General features: G+C 42.4%; 1 protein-coding gene across 1 annotated transcript in view; it reads left to right on the top strand.

Annotated features, from left to right (window-relative positions):
• Positions 1–18,255, top strand: part of LOC121943371 (endothelin-converting enzyme-like 1) — an 84,400-nt gene that overhangs the window by 12,317 nt on the left and 53,828 nt on the right. The window contains exons 3-7 of the mRNA XM_042486893.1: positions 1,598–2,770; positions 4,730–4,798; positions 5,569–5,679; positions 5,837–5,929; positions 7,847–7,971. Coding sequence (XP_042342827.1) covers positions 1,913–2,770; positions 4,730–4,798; positions 5,569–5,679; positions 5,837–5,929; positions 7,847–7,971 — 1,256 coding nt within the window. The 5' untranslated portion in view covers positions 1,598–1,912. The remainder of the gene's footprint in view (positions 1–1,597; positions 2,771–4,729; positions 4,799–5,568; positions 5,680–5,836; positions 5,930–7,846; positions 7,972–18,255) is intronic.

The raw sequence follows: 18,255 nt of genomic DNA, 5'->3' as shown, positions 1-18,255 counted from the left end.
TTCAGAAGTTGAAAAACTGTGCCAGTGTGCTGGTGCCAAAAACTGCAGTTCCTCTAATGGCCACTTGAGGGCTGGTTTCCAGGAGCCAGTCAAAACCCATAGACCTCCATGTTAAAATGCCCAACTTTACAACATAAAGTTGTCACCACCAAATGTTTTGGTTTCTAAAGCAACAGAGGGGTGAAGTTTTTACGACTCAACTGTACAAATGTTTTCACTTATGGCTTTAAAAAACCATGTTGGTGATGACCGAAATGCCAAACCAGAGGGTTCAGAAAGGCCAGACGAACCAGCGGGCAGAGTCATGGCAGCTACGTTAATTATTTAAACCCTCTATGGTCCTAAAATTAGTTGTGTTTAGACACATCGTTGGCAGATTGCAATTTCAGGCAGTAGGAAGTGATTGTACCATTGTCCACCAAAAACCTGGTCTAATTAAAAATTGTCCTGCTATTTTTATGCTGGCCTCTGTTTGTTCTGTGGGAGAAATAAACAGTAATTGTATTGATTAGACATTGTGTTTGTTTTGACTGAGTAAGAGGTCTATTGTACTGCAGTCTCATTCTTTTTTTGGCAGGCAGGTGTGTCCCCATTAAGAGAGATGTTGTGCACATTTACGCACGAGGAACAGTGAGACTTCATTGATTATTTCAAAGGCTGAAAGTTTTGTTTTATTTGCTTTGACAAGTTTATATCTACAGTATCTAGTTTTTATATTGGCTCCAGTGACATTGCTCTGGTTGCTTTGGACTTGGTATAAAATGTCCTGCAAAGTGCAAAAAAAAAAAAAAATAGGTTTAAAAAAATAAATAAAAAGAGAGGGATAGAATCATTAAAATGTGGTGACCGGGGGAAAAAATGGCAATTTTTTTTGGTTCTGTTACTTTTCAGTTTTTTTGTTACTAATTTCAGGTATATCCCGGCAACTTTTATTAATTTTCTAACTTATTTTCATGTTAATTTAAACATTGCCTTCTTACCATATTTTGTTTAAAGAGATCAAGTTAATTTGTTTAGGTTTCAACCCCTTTGCCCTGTGCGCCTTACTTTGATTGTTAGATTTTGTGCTTTTTAACTAGCAAAAGTGGAGATGGGCACGCCCTAAATGCATAGGATTTAGGATTCATGCACATATGGCTGATAATTCTGGCAGCTGTTTGTAATGTGATGTCTTGTTATTACTTTCAAACCTCCATAGAAGATCAGTCGATGCCCTCGATGCTGTTTGTGTGTGTTTGTGTGTGTTTGTTTCCTCAGTGTAGTGAGACGGAAAACATAAATTCTCCCTGTCCTTCTCTAATAATAAAAAGTTTTACATCAGTTTGGACTGACACAAGCTAAGTTACAGCGTTAGCCACACCTTTCCAGGCCTAGCTGCTTCTGTCTCCATTGATCCATCCAAAGCTGTGAGTCACCCGGGGACATTGTCTCCCCGCAGGATGACCATCACCAATCAATCCAACAGCTTTAGCTGGCAAACAACAGGATGAGACATGTGGAGGAAATGTGGCCAAAAAGGTGCTTTTTTGTCATTCTCTGCTGTTGTAATTCTCTCTCCTGACTTACTCCCTGTCTCTCCTCTACTTTTTATAAACAGGTCACTTGTAAGTGGTTGGAGAGTCGGAGGAGAGGAGAACAAATGGAAAAGGAGAGGAGAGAGAGCACGAGTGCGAGAGAGCAGGACCCATGAGATTCATGCAATATGGGAGCCCCTCACTCTGCCGGCTTCTGACTTGAAGAGAATAAAGGGGACTTTGGGTAAAGAGGACAGGATTTCGACATCACTTCAGTGTTTTGCCCTGGGGGGGGGGGGGTCCTCCTTTTTGTCCCAGTAGGAGTTATAATGGCTGTGCACTAAACACAGAAAAAGCTCTTCTTTCTTTACATCCTGCTGCTGTGACAGTTCATTGCCATGGAGAAGACATACTCACTGACTGCCCACTATGATGAGTTCCAGGAAGTCAAATATGGCGGTCGCTACAGCAGTGACATCCTCAGCAATGGCATGACCCTTCATCTAGGGGGCAGCCTGGACCGCCATATGGGGCGTGGCCGGGGAGGGACCTTGTCAAACAGTCGAAACCGAGATCTAAGCAGCACCAGCAGCAGCGGAGGGCTTCCCCGATGGAGCCGGAGGGAGATCTGCCTCCTGTCGGCGCTCGTCTTTGCGGCAGGCATGTGTGTCATCTTGGGCAGCATGCTGGCGCTCAAGTACATTTCCCTGGACGCCCAACAGGACCCACAGTGTCGACAGGACTGCCAACGCAGGCGCTCCCTGCTGCGGGCAGCACGCTTCGTTCAGGCCAATATTGATCCAACCATCCAACCCTGCCAGGACTTCTACTCCTTCGCTTGTGGCGGCTGGCTGAGGCGCCACGGCATCCCCGAGGACAAGCTGAGCTATGGCATCATCACGGCCATAGGGGAGCACAATGAGGAGAAACTACAGCGCCTCCTCCTCGAGCCGATTCGAAGGGGCGGAATCGACTCAGCAGAGCGCAAGGTGAAGGAGTTCTATCGATCCTGCGTCAACATCAAAGAGATCGATGAACTGCACTCCTCCCCCATGACGGAAGTGATCGACAGCTGTGGGGGGTGGGACCTGGTGGGGGCTCCTCCAGGGGCCGCTGGTTGGGAGAGAGAGGGCGCTCCGCAGAGGCCGGACTTCGATGAGCTCCTGTACAGGACCCAGGGGGTGTACAGCACCGCCGTCTTCTTCTCCCTCACTGTCAATGTGGACGACAAAAACTCCTCCAGGAATGCAATCAGGGTGAGAAAAACAATGTTGGAATACTGAAGACGTTTGTAAAAGCTTGACGTGTGTTTGTGAGACCACGAGTTTATTTGAGTTTCTGTGTGTTTTAAATGTTATTTTGTCATGGGATTCACAGACACTAATGGCAGTCCTTTAAATGCACCATCAGCTGCGTAAAGGAATACTTTACCCATAAAGTGATCACTTGTACATCCGTCAGTATTGACAGTTATGTGAAATGCCTTCACCGTGATCGAAGAATCCAAAAATGCATTTAACAACAGAAAAACTACTGTATACCAAAACATCTATTTACAAACTGTCACACAACTCATGTAGTGTAACCGGAGGCTCACTTATCCGGTCATATGACCAGTACTTTCAAAACACATGTAATTTTGGATAAAAGTTGTGAAATTAAGCACTTCAGCCTATGAGATGCATGCCCTGGGCGTACCTGAGCATGCACACGCAGTGTTGCTGTAGCTGCTGACTTTGTGGGGGATTCTTTTATATTTATTCATTATTTATTGCCATCTTTTAAATGCTGTCTCCCTTTCCATAATCTCTTTAAATTCTGACGTTTTTGTGGGTCCATGAACGCAGCACAGCAGGCTCAACTCTCCATGAGTCCTTTTTTTTCCTTCAGCAGCGGTTTGTCACTCACGCGGTAGATAATTGATCTGTTGTGTCATTCACAGTTGATCAGATTATATATTCCAGTAACGCACTCCACACTGACAGCCTCCACAAATAAATGCATGCGTGGGAAACCCTAACATGCGTATGAGCTCCACCTCAGCAGAGTTTAGGTGACTGCGCGTGCTCAGGCGTATCTGGGCGGTTCCAGTGAGACTTTGATTACACTGCTTGAGTTGTGTGAGAGTTTATAAAAGGGTGTTTTGATGTAGTTTTACTGTTGTAACGTGTGGGCCCCATTAACCTCAATTCATGAGGAATATTCACTTTTTTTGAATTCTGCATTTATGGTGGAGGCATGTAAGAACAACGTTTTCTTAACAAATTAAAGATGGGATGGGTATTCAAAACACAAATGGTCTTTTGGCAGGTGAAGTATTCCTTGAATTTTTAGTGCATGAACTTGGGAACACATCTGTGACAGAATATATTCTAAGATCATTTTCCAGAGCTTTCTCGCAAAACCCCTTCAGCTAATGGAAATTGAGGACTGAAGTTCTGCACTTTGGCAACATGATGACACAAGAACAGGTTACATTTGCTTCAAAAGTTGGAGATATGTTTAAAAGCTCCGGGGTGAGCAAGTAAGTGAGCATTGAGCTTAGCATATTTTAGAGTAAAAGTTATGTTTCAGTTTCAATAAAGTGACACTCTGAGGTTTGTCGAGAAGTTTTTGGTCTGATGCATTTTTACAACAAGTAATAATAAGCAAAACATAATAAACTAGCCGTTATCAAGAGAAACATCCAATATTGGCAGCCGCCTTTGAAAACCACATATCTCCAAGATGTCAACTTTTAATGAGCAAGAAAAAACAGCTTTCAGCTTTGTAACAATACATGTATCAAATAATTAAATGAGTTTTATTTTGTTTTGTTTGCCTAAAGAAGTAGGAGAAGCCCATAAAGGAATACTTAATCCATCAAGTTTATCTCAAAAAATTCAAATTCAACAATTTTGAAGATGCATGGTGTGCACTGGAAAGCGACGATATTAAAGTTGAGTGATATTTGTTGGCCAATGTCTGAGATTTAATAAAAGATGAATATCAGTCCGACACACAGACCGACTCTACATGTGGGCATTATTCATTAAACGTTATTAAAAATTAATACAGTGTGTTGAATGGCCCCTAAATGTTGGCATTAGTACAGATTATTGAAATATTAACCAATCGTTTGAATGAGCATCTGTTGGCTTAGCAACACATATGTGACTACGTACCAGAGTGAACGTGATCCACGCGTGAGCTGCTGACTGTGTGTGTTTGTGCAGATTGATCAGGAGGGGCTCACGCTGCCTGAGAGAAGCCTCTACCTGGGACAAGACGAGGACAGTGTGAAGGTAAGCCTGCTTTCTCAACCTCTTCTTTAACACATCCCATCATCTCTGTCTCTCTCGCTCCCTTCCCTCCTTTTCGTTCTACTTTTAGTCCATTTATCTAACACTTGTATGTCCCTCCTTTTCATTACCTTATTTTTCCTCTGAATTCTCTTTTTTCTCCATTTACTATCATTTCCTGATTCCCTCCAGAGAAACTATAAAAGAAGGAAAGGTCATGAGGTCAGTGACAGCATTTGAATAGAAATACAAATATTTAGAAGAAAAAAAACATCAGTCAACATCACGTAATGTGTGTTTTTCAAATTTGTGAAAGAACTTTTTCAGTCAAAAGTGAAACAACAAAGATGTGGTGAGTTATAGTGGGACTTTCCATTAACTTCAATAGAAGTGGCACCAAACTCACTGACGTCATTACTTTTCCTTTTTTTATAGTTTCCTTGTTTCCTTCCTTCCACACTCTTTCTCTTCCTCCTACTTCATCTGTCCCTTCCTTTACCTCATACTTGACCTCCATTTGACTCCCTTCTCCTCCCCTCTTCTCTTCGTGCTCCTTTCTTCCCTTAATCCTTCTTTTCCCTCCTTCCTTCCTCCTTCAGTCCGTTTGACTGGTCTCGCTCTCTCGTCTTCATCAATCCACCTGTTTTCCTCTGTCACCCGCTGTGCTTTTGTTATCCTGTCCACTTTGCCACATGTCACCCGTGTCACCGGCTGTTACTGATGATGTCGCAGCTCCCGCTGTCTGCTAGCGCTGATGTCACTGTGCTTTCCAGATCTTGGCGGCGTACAAGGCCCTGATGGAGCGCTTGCTGAGCATGCTGGGAGCTCAGGACCCCACGGAGAAGTCCAAGGAGATTATACAGCTGGAGACACGTCTGGCCAATGTGAGCCGATTGTGTGTGCATGTGCGTGTGTGTGTGTGTGTGTGTGTGTGTGTGTTCCTGTGCATGCACGCATGAGTGTGTGTGTGTTCCTGTGCATGCACGCATGAGTGTGTGTGTGTGCGCACAGTGTTGAGTGAAATCACTCCTCTCTCTCCAGATCACTGTGTCAGAATATGATGACCAAAGAAAGGACATCAGCACCATGTATAACCGCATCACCCTCAGGCAGCTACAGCGCATCGCTCCCAGTGTGAGTGCTACACACACACACACACACACACACAGCACATATACGTAACCATCATTTACAAGTATGTGTGTGCCATGCATTTTGGGTAGAAGCAGACGTGATGGATTAAGATTTGAACTCCAACTGAGCATTTTAAGTAGTGTGGCGAGTGTGGGTGTGTGTTTGGGGAGGGAGGGACACACACACACACACACACACACACACACACACAGCAGTCTAAGTGACTCACAAAAGCTGTCCGCCCTGCAGCGGTTGACGGGGAGGTTGAGGGACAGAATGAAAGAAGTAGGTAGAGAGAAAAGGAGAAAATGAGGAGACATTGGGGGGTGTTGGAAATGATGGAGGGAGGGAGAGGCGAGGGAGGAGGCTCTTTTCTGAAACAGCAGGAATTCTCAAGATGTTTCATGGCAGAGGGAGGGATGGATGAGGAATGGAGAAAAGGACGAGAGATGGAAACTGGGCATGTTCTGAGAGGAAGATAAAGAGTTTGATTTTCAGCTTGTCAGCCAAAAAAAGCCACACAAACAGAGAAAGTTTGAACACGTGAAGGAAAAGAGATGCTGACAAGAAGAGAAGTATGGAAAGAAGCAGATTAGAGAACAGAGATGCAGCCAGAAAACGATAAATGGCTTCACTGTAGTTGCTGTTTGTTTGCTTTAACTTGGATCTGGAGTGCAAATGCATGTAAAACCCTGGAGCTCTGTCACTCAACATCTTAATTCACCATAAAACAAAAAATCAGTTAAAATTACAATCATGCGAGTCTACAACTAACGAAACACAGAAAAACATTGTTTCCAAGATGCAAACTACATACAAAAAGTAAAATGATCACGTTTAATGATCTAATAAGGCATTTGGTACCAACATTTTTGGCTTATGACCCTTTAAAGCAAAGCCAATTTTTCACACAGTCTCTTAACAACTTGGCTTAAACACTTTCACCACAGAGTAATGTTTCATCTTATATCTATACACTGTAAAGGTTATTTACATTTGGAAATATTAAAAATGTGATGTGCACAGAAAAGGCAACTGATGGTGAAGAGGCAGCTAAATGAGTCTGCGTGACATGGGTACCCCATATTTGTACCCGCTATGCTTAAGTAAAGCTTAGATATCCCAGATATGGCTGCTATTGTCTTGCACTGGTGATGTCATTTGGGGCTGGAGTCTGTGCAGTAGGGATGTCTGTGGTGGGTGACTTCCCGCCAAAACACCCGTCTAATCAATTGCGAGCAGCCCCATTGAAAGTAAGCGCACAGTTTGGCTGTCGCAGTTGTCAATGATGGCATAAAATCCCCTTTTTTTGTATTGAATAACACAACCAAACTTACCATAAAAACGAACACTTGAACTTTAACTGTAAGGCTGTATGGTAACATAAGCCCTGTGATGCCACCAGTTAGCCCTGGCACTGTGTGCGACTCTCACCAACTGTCTTGGCGTGGAGCTTACACTCCCGCAGCAGCGGCCCATACAGTGGTGTGGAGAAGTTGAGTGTGGTGTGTTGACAGAGTTATCACTTTAGCATGTTACGATACCACCAAAACATTCAAAAGTTCAACTATACTGCAAACCACTCCATGGGTTTGAATTCAGTGCTGTTTTGGTATCAGTACCGCTTAAATGAGACATGTAAACTAAACTAAGTGATCGTTGTAAATGCCACAATAGTCAAGAGTTTTTGAATTTTTTGATCACACATCGCACAGAAGGCAAAATTATTGTACAAAAATGATAATAATCGTACATGTGGCAATACTGATTTAATGGCTGTGATGCAGGTTTGTGGGTTTGTTATTTTTATGGTTGTTACTTTTAAGTCAGAACAGTTATTTTTTTTACTCTTCTTGAAGGGGGGGGGTATGTGACTCTCTCTAAGCTCAGACAGCATCATTCCTCCTCTCACCACAGCTCCACTGGAAACGCCTGCTGGACAGAATCTTCCACGACAACTTCTCCGAGGACGAAGAGATCGTGGTGCTCGCCACCGATTACATACAGAAGGTCTCTGACATTATCAAGACCACTTCGAAGAGGTAAGGAAAGAGAGGACGGGTTGCGGGGCGGGGGTTGAGAGTTAAAGATTAGGGGTGGGGAGAGGGGAGCGAAAGATGAGGGTGCGGAGGTGTATGGAAAATCGATGGAGTTAGACGCAGGCAGTTTTGAGCTAGTACTTTTTGAGCGTGAGTAAGCGCTTTTGTTGGAGGTTGTTGCTGTGTGTGTGTGTGTGTGTGTGTGTGTATTTCCTTCGGTTTAGGGCTGTCACTATAGTTTGGGCTACAACGCCATGTCACGAGGTGTATGGATTGGTTTTTGAGTGCTGCTGTGCATGTATTTGTGTGTGCACTTGTGTGTGTTCAATGCGAGTCACTGTTGGTTGAACTTCCACTTCTACTGCAGCTGATTATTATTGATCTACACCCACACCTTTCTACCACCTGCAGACTCAGACAGACGCACACAGACGGACACACACACACACACACACACACACACACACACACACACACACACACACACACACACTTTCTTTCCCCTTCTTCTTCTTGACAGACTCCAAGGGAGGCCTGAGAGGGCTGCTGCACGTCAGGATGTGTGTCACAGCGGCTGACAGCTCGCCAATAGTCACTGTGCTCTACACACAAATACACAATAGCACTCAGCTCTCATGCGTGGCTGACTGGCTGGATGACTGGAGGGTGGATTGCTTGCTTGTCATTTATGTCTGAAACTGGATACAAGTCTGTCTCTCTGTCTCTCTGTCTGTCTCTCTCTGTCTGTCTGTCTCTCTCTCTCTGTCTGTCTGTCTGTCTGTCTCTCTGTCTGTCTCTCTCTGTCTGTCTGTCTGTCATCTACCAGCATGACCTATTCTGATGTTTTGGTAGTTTCATGATTTGCCAATTCATGATAGGACTGTATTTTTAGCGGTGGTAATTTTATTAACTCTTGAAACCTGAGCAAACTGGTTTGATTTTCTTTCAAAAACATAAGACATGGACCAAAAATAAGCAAGAAATTGGTAAAAAGTTACAAGAAATTTACCTGAAAATAAACAAAACAAAACAAAAAAAGAAAAGAAAGAAGTAGGAAAAGTACTGAAAATTAAAAGAAAAAAGTATATGTATAAAATTTCTGTACATAATTATAAGTATATAGTTAGAATAATTAAAAACAATGCAGATATGAATTATAATTTTTCCAAAGGGACTTATGGCTCGACACTCCTTGTCCAGTTAGTCATTGCCTCTTTTCCCCATGTTTAAAAAAAAAATCCAACCAAAAAGCCCAGGTTTCAAAGGGTTAACTCATTGTATACAGACCAATTAGTATTTTAAGATATGAGAATGGAGTTGAGACACCTAACATCTTCAAACAGACAACTACCAAAAAAATACAGATAATTTAAAAAGCTAAACTCTAATCAGACGATATCCAGTGGGTTCTCAAGATTGTTTTTTCTCATTTTCTTCTTATATGGACTGTTTCCCTGCATGCTACCGAAGCCACTCAAACATGATGATCATGATGACACACCAAAATCTTTTCCCATTGCCCATAGATGATGCATTCATATTAAAAGGGATCAGGTGATGTGCAGCATAGCTGAGACAGTGCAGTAAGATGTTTCTCGCAACAGCAACTTTCATCCAAGCAATTAACATTGACTCAGGATCAGAGTTGGAAAATAGCACCAGCCTCCAGCCAAATGCTAGTAAAATATACAGGTCGCTGCTCGATTTTCTTCATTCACCAGCCAAAAAAAATGGTCATCTATTAAGTGGCTGGTGGATTTTCGATTGCATCAGCCAGAGTAGCAGGTGGACAAAAAAGTTCATTCCCAACCCTGCACCTGTTCTCCCATCCTTCAGGTTAACAAATCAGAGTAAAACTTGAAGAACAGAGTATTTCTTTGAGGAATTAAGTACAAACCCAGAGAAAGAGCCATAAGCCACATGGCCGGTCCCCTAAACTAAGCAAGAAAATTATGAACAACCAACCCACTGTCATTCTGAACTCGTCGAATACGTCTGCTCTGCTTTCAGAAGACGAGCATGACACACAAAGCCACCTGCCATGTCCACCTGGATGGCGTCAGCTGAGACCACGATCAGACAGAACCGGTGACGTTATTCTGCGCTGGCGGACGGCTGGATTGCTCCGCACAAGCGACGTCAGCTGAGAATGCTGCCAGACAGAACCGTTTGCGTGCACACTAAACGTGACAGGACGTCAGGTTGTAATGCTGCCATTAAAAACGTAATATAAGGAGCGCAAGTGCGCTTATGGTGGTGCTTGGATCCCACACACACCTGACCTTCATATTGGAGTGGGCTTCTTGTGTGGCTGTGAGGGATTTTTTTGCCTAAACCTAACCATCCGTGACTTTGTTGCCGTATGGTAACCATGGTGACAGTCTGTGTTGGTTTCTCCTGTTGCTGCGTCATCCCTCGATGTGCATTTGTTAACATCATGGTAACGGAAGGTCACTGACAAAGTGGCACCATGTGACGAGATGCGATGAAAACGTGTTTCGGTTTGAAGAAATTAGGTGGCGGGCAGTATAACTGAGACAGTGTACCAAAATGTTTGTCACAACAGCAACTTTCCTCCAAGACATGGACTTAGGATTCTGGACAGTGCGTATAAACCTCCCACTGTCCTCCCATCCTTCAGGTTAACCAATCAGAGCCTTAACCTGTAATACTTTTACATTTTATACACCTCAGGTTAGAGTAATAGAGAACTTCTTTGAGAAACTAAGTACAAACCCTGAGAAAGAGCTAAAAAACTTAGCAAGAAAACTGTGAACAACCCATCTACAGATCTCAGTCTCTCCCCAGCCTTTTTTCCACAAATGCTTTTACACAGTTCAGGGCCTGCCTTTTTCTTTGTCCATTCACGTTATCACAGGATACAAATAAAGATTATTCATCACTTTAAAATTCTTTAGTGTTTTATGCTGCTTACTTTTATCAGCCACAACAAAAGATAGTATCTTTTCGCAGTGATTTAGCTCAGCTCCCATCAGTGTAAACCTCTCTTCCATATCAAATATCTGCTCTGCGCTCCATTTTTGGTGTTGGCGGTGTCGGAGAGGGGAGGTTACTGTTCCCAATCTCTTTTATCTGGTCTCCTGCAGCTCTCCGTTCTTTGTGAAATGTACTTTTTAATCACAACACTCCAGCATGCATACACATTGAGCTGAGTCATATCATTAAGGGGATCCGTAATCCCTCTTTGTAAAAGCGAGCCACAGTCGCCGCTGTCGCATCCATTAACTCAGGTTCACTTCTCCTCAGGTTGCAGACGAGACAGGGTTAACGCTCTCTCTCTTCCCTTGTTGTTTACCAATCTTCTCTTTGAGTTGTATGTCCATCCATCCCCCCTGATGGCTTTAGTAATAGATTCTACACTATGTTTCAATCATCCTCTCTCGCCGTCTTTTGTTCCCTCCACCTGTGTCTAACTTAGATCCTGTCTTTCTCCCTTTTATCACACTTTCACACAGTCGGCTATAACGTTCAGCTCATTTGGGCTTCAGTGGGGAGCTGCACACTGAAATTTAAACTTTTCACTTTTCTTCAGCAGTATTTAGTGCTGCTTAGTTTCAGAATCAAGTGCTGTATGAATTTTATTTGACATTTTGAATTAAAAATAGGAAGTGATAAGTCTAAGGCAGAGAAGAGGATAAAAAACAGATGAAATGTTATGTAGTCGTGAGTAAGATACTCCTAAGATTATATCCTAATGCAAAATTATATAAAATATATATCATTCAAAAAAAAACTAAGTCAGGTACTTGATCAAAATCATGATATACTAAGTCAAAACTTAGACACCAGAGTACAATAACAGCAGCCAGTTCTGTCCGGCCACGTTTTCACCTGATGCCGTCCAGCGGTGTTTCAGGCAGACATGAAAGGTGTTTTTTGACGTCACAATCTTACGCCAAAAGCACTTTCAAAGTGGCTGTATTTTTTACAAGTTTCGTAATGAGAACAGGATCAGGCGGAGGCTGCTGAGCATCCACACGGCCAGCTCTGGCACCTATATTTATTTTTGTTCCCACTCGCTGCCAGCCCACATTCAGAGCATTGTGCCTGTGCCCATGCCCGCGAATTTATATACATTTTTTTTCCCTTGCACAACTTGTTTTTGGGTTGCCTGCAACAACTGTCTTCACATGTTGAGTAGAACTCCTAAAAAGTAGAAAATCTCTTTGTGTAAATTGGTAGATAAATGCATAAAGGAATCATAAGTTTAATTTACTCTCATAATTGGAATTTCCTTATTTGAAAAAGCCATGACTATTTTCATTCTTGTTATTCCTTACACTTTTCTTTTCCTGGTGGGAATGAGCTTGACAGTGGGAGGTAGCAGATTGAATTTTCAAGACTTCCTGTCTCTCTGACTTTGTCTGTAACTTTGTGACTCAGTAACTCCCTCCACCATACTTCTTTTCTCTTCAGGCTGCTGCTCCCCAGCTCTCTCCATCTGTCTCCTTCCTCCCTCTCAACTGTGCATGATAACCCTCTCTTTCCCCCTATTCTACCTCAGTCCCCCAACACCACTCTCCCTCATCTCCATCTGCAGCTCTTCCATTGTTTCCTATCCATCTCTACCTCCTGTCATCCTCCTCCTCCTCTTCACCTGCTCCCCCTCTCTCTGACGCCATTCTTTCTCTTTTTAATCTCTTATTTTTTTGCTTTCTCATTCTCCATCTTCCTTCAGTCCGTCTCCAGGTTCTCTCACCCAATAAGTTCTTCATTGGGGTTTAAACAAAGGTTGGCGTTTCTAGTTCGTGCACACACACACACACACACACACACACACACACACAGTCATGCACATATAAGTGGAGGAATCGAGCTATTCCATTTCCTGAGGGGTGTTACTCATTAGCATAGCTTATGAGAACTTGGTTAAAAATGCCCCGGTTCCTCGCATCAAGGGGTCTCTCCACCGCTGCCTGTTATTTGCCAGTCACACAGCTTGTTGCAAGCAACAAGCCTCATGCACACGAATAAATACAGACATTGGAAAACTAAAGTTAGCACTCACAGTGGGATAGCACCAGGAATTTCAACATGACAGTACAAAATGCTGTCAGAAGAAAAGAGAAACAATCCACACTTCCTTTCTCTATTGCTTCATCTGTTGGGTAGTTATGTACAGTTAGTAGGGATTTAATGAAATGTTTTTTTTCATTATCAGTAATGTTATTATATTAAAAATTGAACACATTTTTAGTTTCATCTGTGCTGTCTTTATTAAAGGCCATGGCAACGATGTTGCAACAACCAAAATAGCATAATATCAACACAGTTGAAACTGAGTTGAATTTATATTTATTTCAAACATGTAAAAACAAAAGAGAGAAATTAAAATATTCACACAATGATTTATACAATAATCCCTGTAAACACCTGGTGATTGTCAAACCCCTTATTAGCCCATGTACCTCATGAAAATCATCCAGCTGAGCCAAACACGCAGTCATCATGGGACGTGCACAAAGCAAAGAATTACAGAAAATTACATTCTGGAATTGCATTCATATAAATCTTCTGCACACCTAACCACACATAGATTTTGAGTCCTGCAAACCCCACACGCATGCACAGCCTGCCATTGTTTGGCGTCGAGCAGTAGGATTCGGGGGTCTTGGTAGAAGTGTTGGCCCGTTGTTTGATTGTCCAGTAGAGCAGATGTCGAGGAGGTTTTTGTTCCTCTGACGGCCACTAATGGACCACAGACATAGTCTTTTGTACTATTTCGTACTCTGCTGGATTCTGTCACACACACGCGCGTACCCCTACACACAAGCACTGTCTGAGAGTACACTTTAAGATATAACACATGAAAAGGCTGGTGCAGGCTAACAGTCATATAAATGCAGAAAACAGACGAGGAAAGTCTGGATTCTTGTTAAATTGGAGGAGCAGTTTGAATTTGCACTTTGAGGGGTGAAAAGGTGACAGACAAGTAAAAAGAACACAGACAGGTGCTTCATCTGTCTGTTAGACAGTTGTGGGTTTCAGGCTGACTTGATGAATTGCCTAAAATGATTAGGTCATCCTTACTTCTACCATCCTGCTTTCCTTTCTTTTGACCACTAATCCTGTCTCTCCCATCTCCTTTCTGTCATTCATTCTTTTCTATCATTTCTCCACCATGTTTCTCTTTTTCATCATTTTTCTCATCTCCTCTCATCTTCCTCACATCTTCCTTTTCATTCTTTCTTGCACCCTTTTTCTATGTTGCATCAGTTTTTGCACCAGTTTTTTCTTCACTTCATGTGAAAACCCAATCTCTCTTTTTCATCTGTCTGTCGGTCCATCTATGCATCCATTCATCCATACATACATGCATCCATCTATCCATCCATTCATCCATTCTTCAATGCATACATCATCCATCCATCCATCCATCCATCCATCCATCCTCCTTTCCTATTACTACCCATCATTCTTCTTCTACGCATCATTTCTTTTCTCTCCTCTTCATTCTTTCTGGTTTGAGGTTGCTATTGACAACTCATCTTATCCATTGCACTCCCATTTTCTCTCTGGCCATTTCTCAATCTCCCCATCAATGAAGATATACACGCTTTCCATCTTTATAGGCATCTATTGACCAAATCCTCCTCTTCATTCTTCTCCTCCTCCACCCCTCCCATGATCTGCCTTTGAGCCCAATGGTTTTCCCATCATACAATCTACTGACAAGAGCAGTCATACCTCCATCTCCTCATCCTCCATCCATCTTTCTTTTCTACTCTCCCCTTTCAGTGTGTGTGTGTGTGTGTGTGTGTGTGTGTGTGTGTGTGTGTGTGTGCGCAGTCCCCACGCACTGCAATGACTGCAGCCAATCCCATTAGCCAGATGAGCAGGCCTCCAATGAAGGGGAAAGCATAATGACAACACCAGCGACTCTCACACACAATCCTCCCTCGCCACTGTTCTCTCTCTCCGTCTGCTCCCTCCATCACTCTCGTGTGTTGTGTGTGAGTGTAGGAATCTGGTGTGTGTTATTTTTCTTGAGCAATTTGAGGGCTAGCCAGTGTCTATCATTTCATGTGTTTATTTCGGTGTGTTCCAGTGTACAATGTTTGTGCATTCATGAGTAATCCAGAGAAGTGAAACAGTCACAGCTAAGGATTCATTTCCTGCTGGGTCCACTGCTTTTAAAAATACACACTCCTGGTAGTTGTAAAGCATTTTCCAATGAAGCTGTTTGCCAAACGGTGGATTTCATGGCACTGTAGCTTTCAGCAGTGGAGGTTTGATTCCCAGCAGGGAGCCTGGAGCTGAAAATATATGCAGTCATGCTACTATAAGGTGCTTTGGATAAAAGTGTCCACCAAAATAACAAAAACGTGTGATATTCTGTGACTGTGGTGTTGTTGTACGTGTGATTTTTCTGTTTTATTCTATTACTTTACATTAAAAATGATAGAGTTTCTCCTTTCGTCACCCTGAGATTACAGTGAAGTTTGGAATAGAGGAGTACCTCCCTGCTCCATTACCTACAGGGTCATTACCTGTGGTAATGTGTTGATGCAGTGCACGGGGACAGTGTCTTTTCATCTCCCTAACTAGCCCCATTAAAATCCATTCAGCTAATGAGCCTTCACTCAGTCCTTTGGTGATTAAGACCTACTGCTTGATCTGTACAGCGCTCTCACTGTCAGGCTTTCATTTAGCTCCACTGTGACTCCATTACGGCACAAAGCAGCATATACACGGGTGACCATGTAGGGCAGAGTGGAGTGGCCTGAGCCTGCAGGGAAGTTTGCAGGGAGTCCAGCATAAACTAATCATGGGTTACATGTTTGGAAGAGTCAATTTTTATGATGTAAAGTTTAGAGAGTTAAGGTTGTTGTCATTCCAAGTGACATTTTTAACATTGAAGGAGATGCAGGGCCCATGTCAAAACGCTAATATCTGTGTTAAAAAGATAATAGTAGCAGGTTAAACATTGGTATTATTATATATATTATTGAGTTTATCTGCCAGCAAAATTCTAATCTTCTGTTGGGTGATTAAAGTTTTTTTAATAACTTGATGATATCCAGTATTCCTGAAATACTGCAACCACTCTGCATTGTTGTAATACATTCTGTTGAAGTCATCACAGGTACAAAAGTCCCCGTAATTAATAGTGTGAGTTTTGTTTGTAGCTACACTTGGATTGTTCCATGCTTTAAAAAAAAAAAATCAGGTCGAAAACAGGCTAAAATTGTACAGTGTATACTTGGCTTGAGCAGCCATCCCTACCGCTGGATGATCGTTAAACATCACAGTTTTAAACACATGGGTAACGCTGTAAAACAGTTGCAGTTTTGCCAAAATTATGTGGTTTGGTTTAGGCAGTAAATTCTGGGTGATGTTTAAAAAAATGGTCATGGTTTAGCATTAAATAACTTTGTTTGTGACTAAGATAACATACTGTGAGGTACTGGCCATCTCTCTTGGCTGACATGCCTTTTGTTACATAATTCGCAAGATTTACCTTACAACCCTTACGTGATATACTACGTTATGATGTTAAAGTAATGTTGACTTTGGGTTTTGGTCAGGGCACAAACACCAGTTTCCTGGCTGAAAGTCCAAAGTTTGTTTGACCCATCAATGCAAGTGGACTTTGTTTCTCCTTATACAACATTGCCTGACACTCCCATAATAATTTCTACTACTATTATGACATAAATATGGGTTGTAACTTCTGCTTGTAAAAATGTGCTTGTATTTGGAGGACAGTCACTTTTTATCACAGCGAATGATGGTCTCCTATATAGTAACAACACAAGGTGAAATAGAAGTTACCTGGATATAACTCCAGTTATAGGCGCACCGCTATTGCTCTTTATCACACATTGCATGAGGAATGTAAACTGTAAAAACACGGTTACAGCAGGAAATTTAATTAAAACCTCCCGTCAACCCCAGTATGAATTCATCTCAACTCTGGGGGAGTCATTACTTTTCCTGAAAGATGTTGAAGTAAAATGTTATTCATCTCTCCCACACATACAGTAAAAATGCTGTAGTTTTACCATTATCATATTAATGACTTCCATATATGTACAGTAGCTGCACATACACTCCCACACATGTGCATATATTAACACACACCTGTCCAAGTGTGATGATACACACAAATGATCTGCAACAAGCAGGTAACAACAAAATGACACAAATCAAGCAAAGCAGCCACACCTGTAACACATGTTGATTAGAAAACGCTGCTGATGATCAAGGACACCACCTGAGTCTCTCCTTCATTTATTCACTCTCCCTTCATCCACCTCCCGCCTCGCTCTCCCTTTTCCCGTCAATTAAATTCACTTCACAAGTGCTTTGTTGGCGGGACCTCAGGGTGCTGTTGCCAAAGCGCCTTTGATTTAATATCTGTCATGCATAGGGAAAATTAAAAAAAAAAAAACAGGGGAAAACAACAACATGCCTTGAGGTCCACGTGGAGCCTCGCAGTGGGAGAGGGGGGCATTTGTCCCCGCAGGGTAGAGTAGATGTGTGCACCCAGTGGGGGCACGAGGACACACCAGCACTCTGTCGTCTGGGGGGAGAAGACACAGCTTGAATACATAAATGAATGATCCATTTTCTCTCCTCCCGCTCGACATTTCCCTCACCCCTCTGCTGCCTCTCCGCTGTGAGTCACTCTGGATTAGAGGGAGCTCTTCTTAAACTGTTGGGCCCTCTTGACTCCTCACCGTTCGCTCTCGATCACTGTCTCCCTCTTGTTTTCTCTCTAACTTTTCTGACTCTTAAGTGGCTCAGAGGGCAGATGGAAAAACAGCACTGTGGGCCAGATGGAACAAGATTACAGTTAGACACAGTAGATGTCACTTCACCAAGAGAACACAAGAGAAAGTGGGCTACAGTCTTACATTAAAGACAAACTTTGTAAAAGCAAGGGTTTTTTTGTCTCTCACAAGGGGAAGTCATAAGAAATAAAAGCACCCTTGCTGTTATATAACTTGTGGCTTATGTTAAAAAAGGTGCTTAATTAAACATTGCTTTGGGTGTTTTCTTAATTTCTACTCTTCTCTAACTGTGCTACTGTTAAGACATTTTTTAGCATTTACCACGAATACATTAAGTCACTTAGGGCCACAGTGGCTGCCATTCAGTAATTAACTTTGTCTTGGTGAGTTCTTTGGGTATCATAGTTGAAGCCATTTATTGTGCTTTAAGTCAACTCACTTATAAAATGATGAGAGACACCAAAAGGATCAGTATATACAAACTGACTATTGTTACTTACACTGTCTCCAGTTTTTGATTATGACAGAC

This window comes from Plectropomus leopardus, chromosome 5 (assembly GCF_008729295.1).
Source record: "Plectropomus leopardus isolate mb chromosome 5, YSFRI_Pleo_2.0, whole genome shotgun sequence".
Classification (NCBI taxonomy): Eukaryota; Metazoa; Chordata; class Actinopteri; order Perciformes; family Serranidae; genus Plectropomus; species Plectropomus leopardus.
Note: the sequence above shows the minus strand (reverse complement) of the source record. Positions and strands in the feature narration are given on the sequence as shown.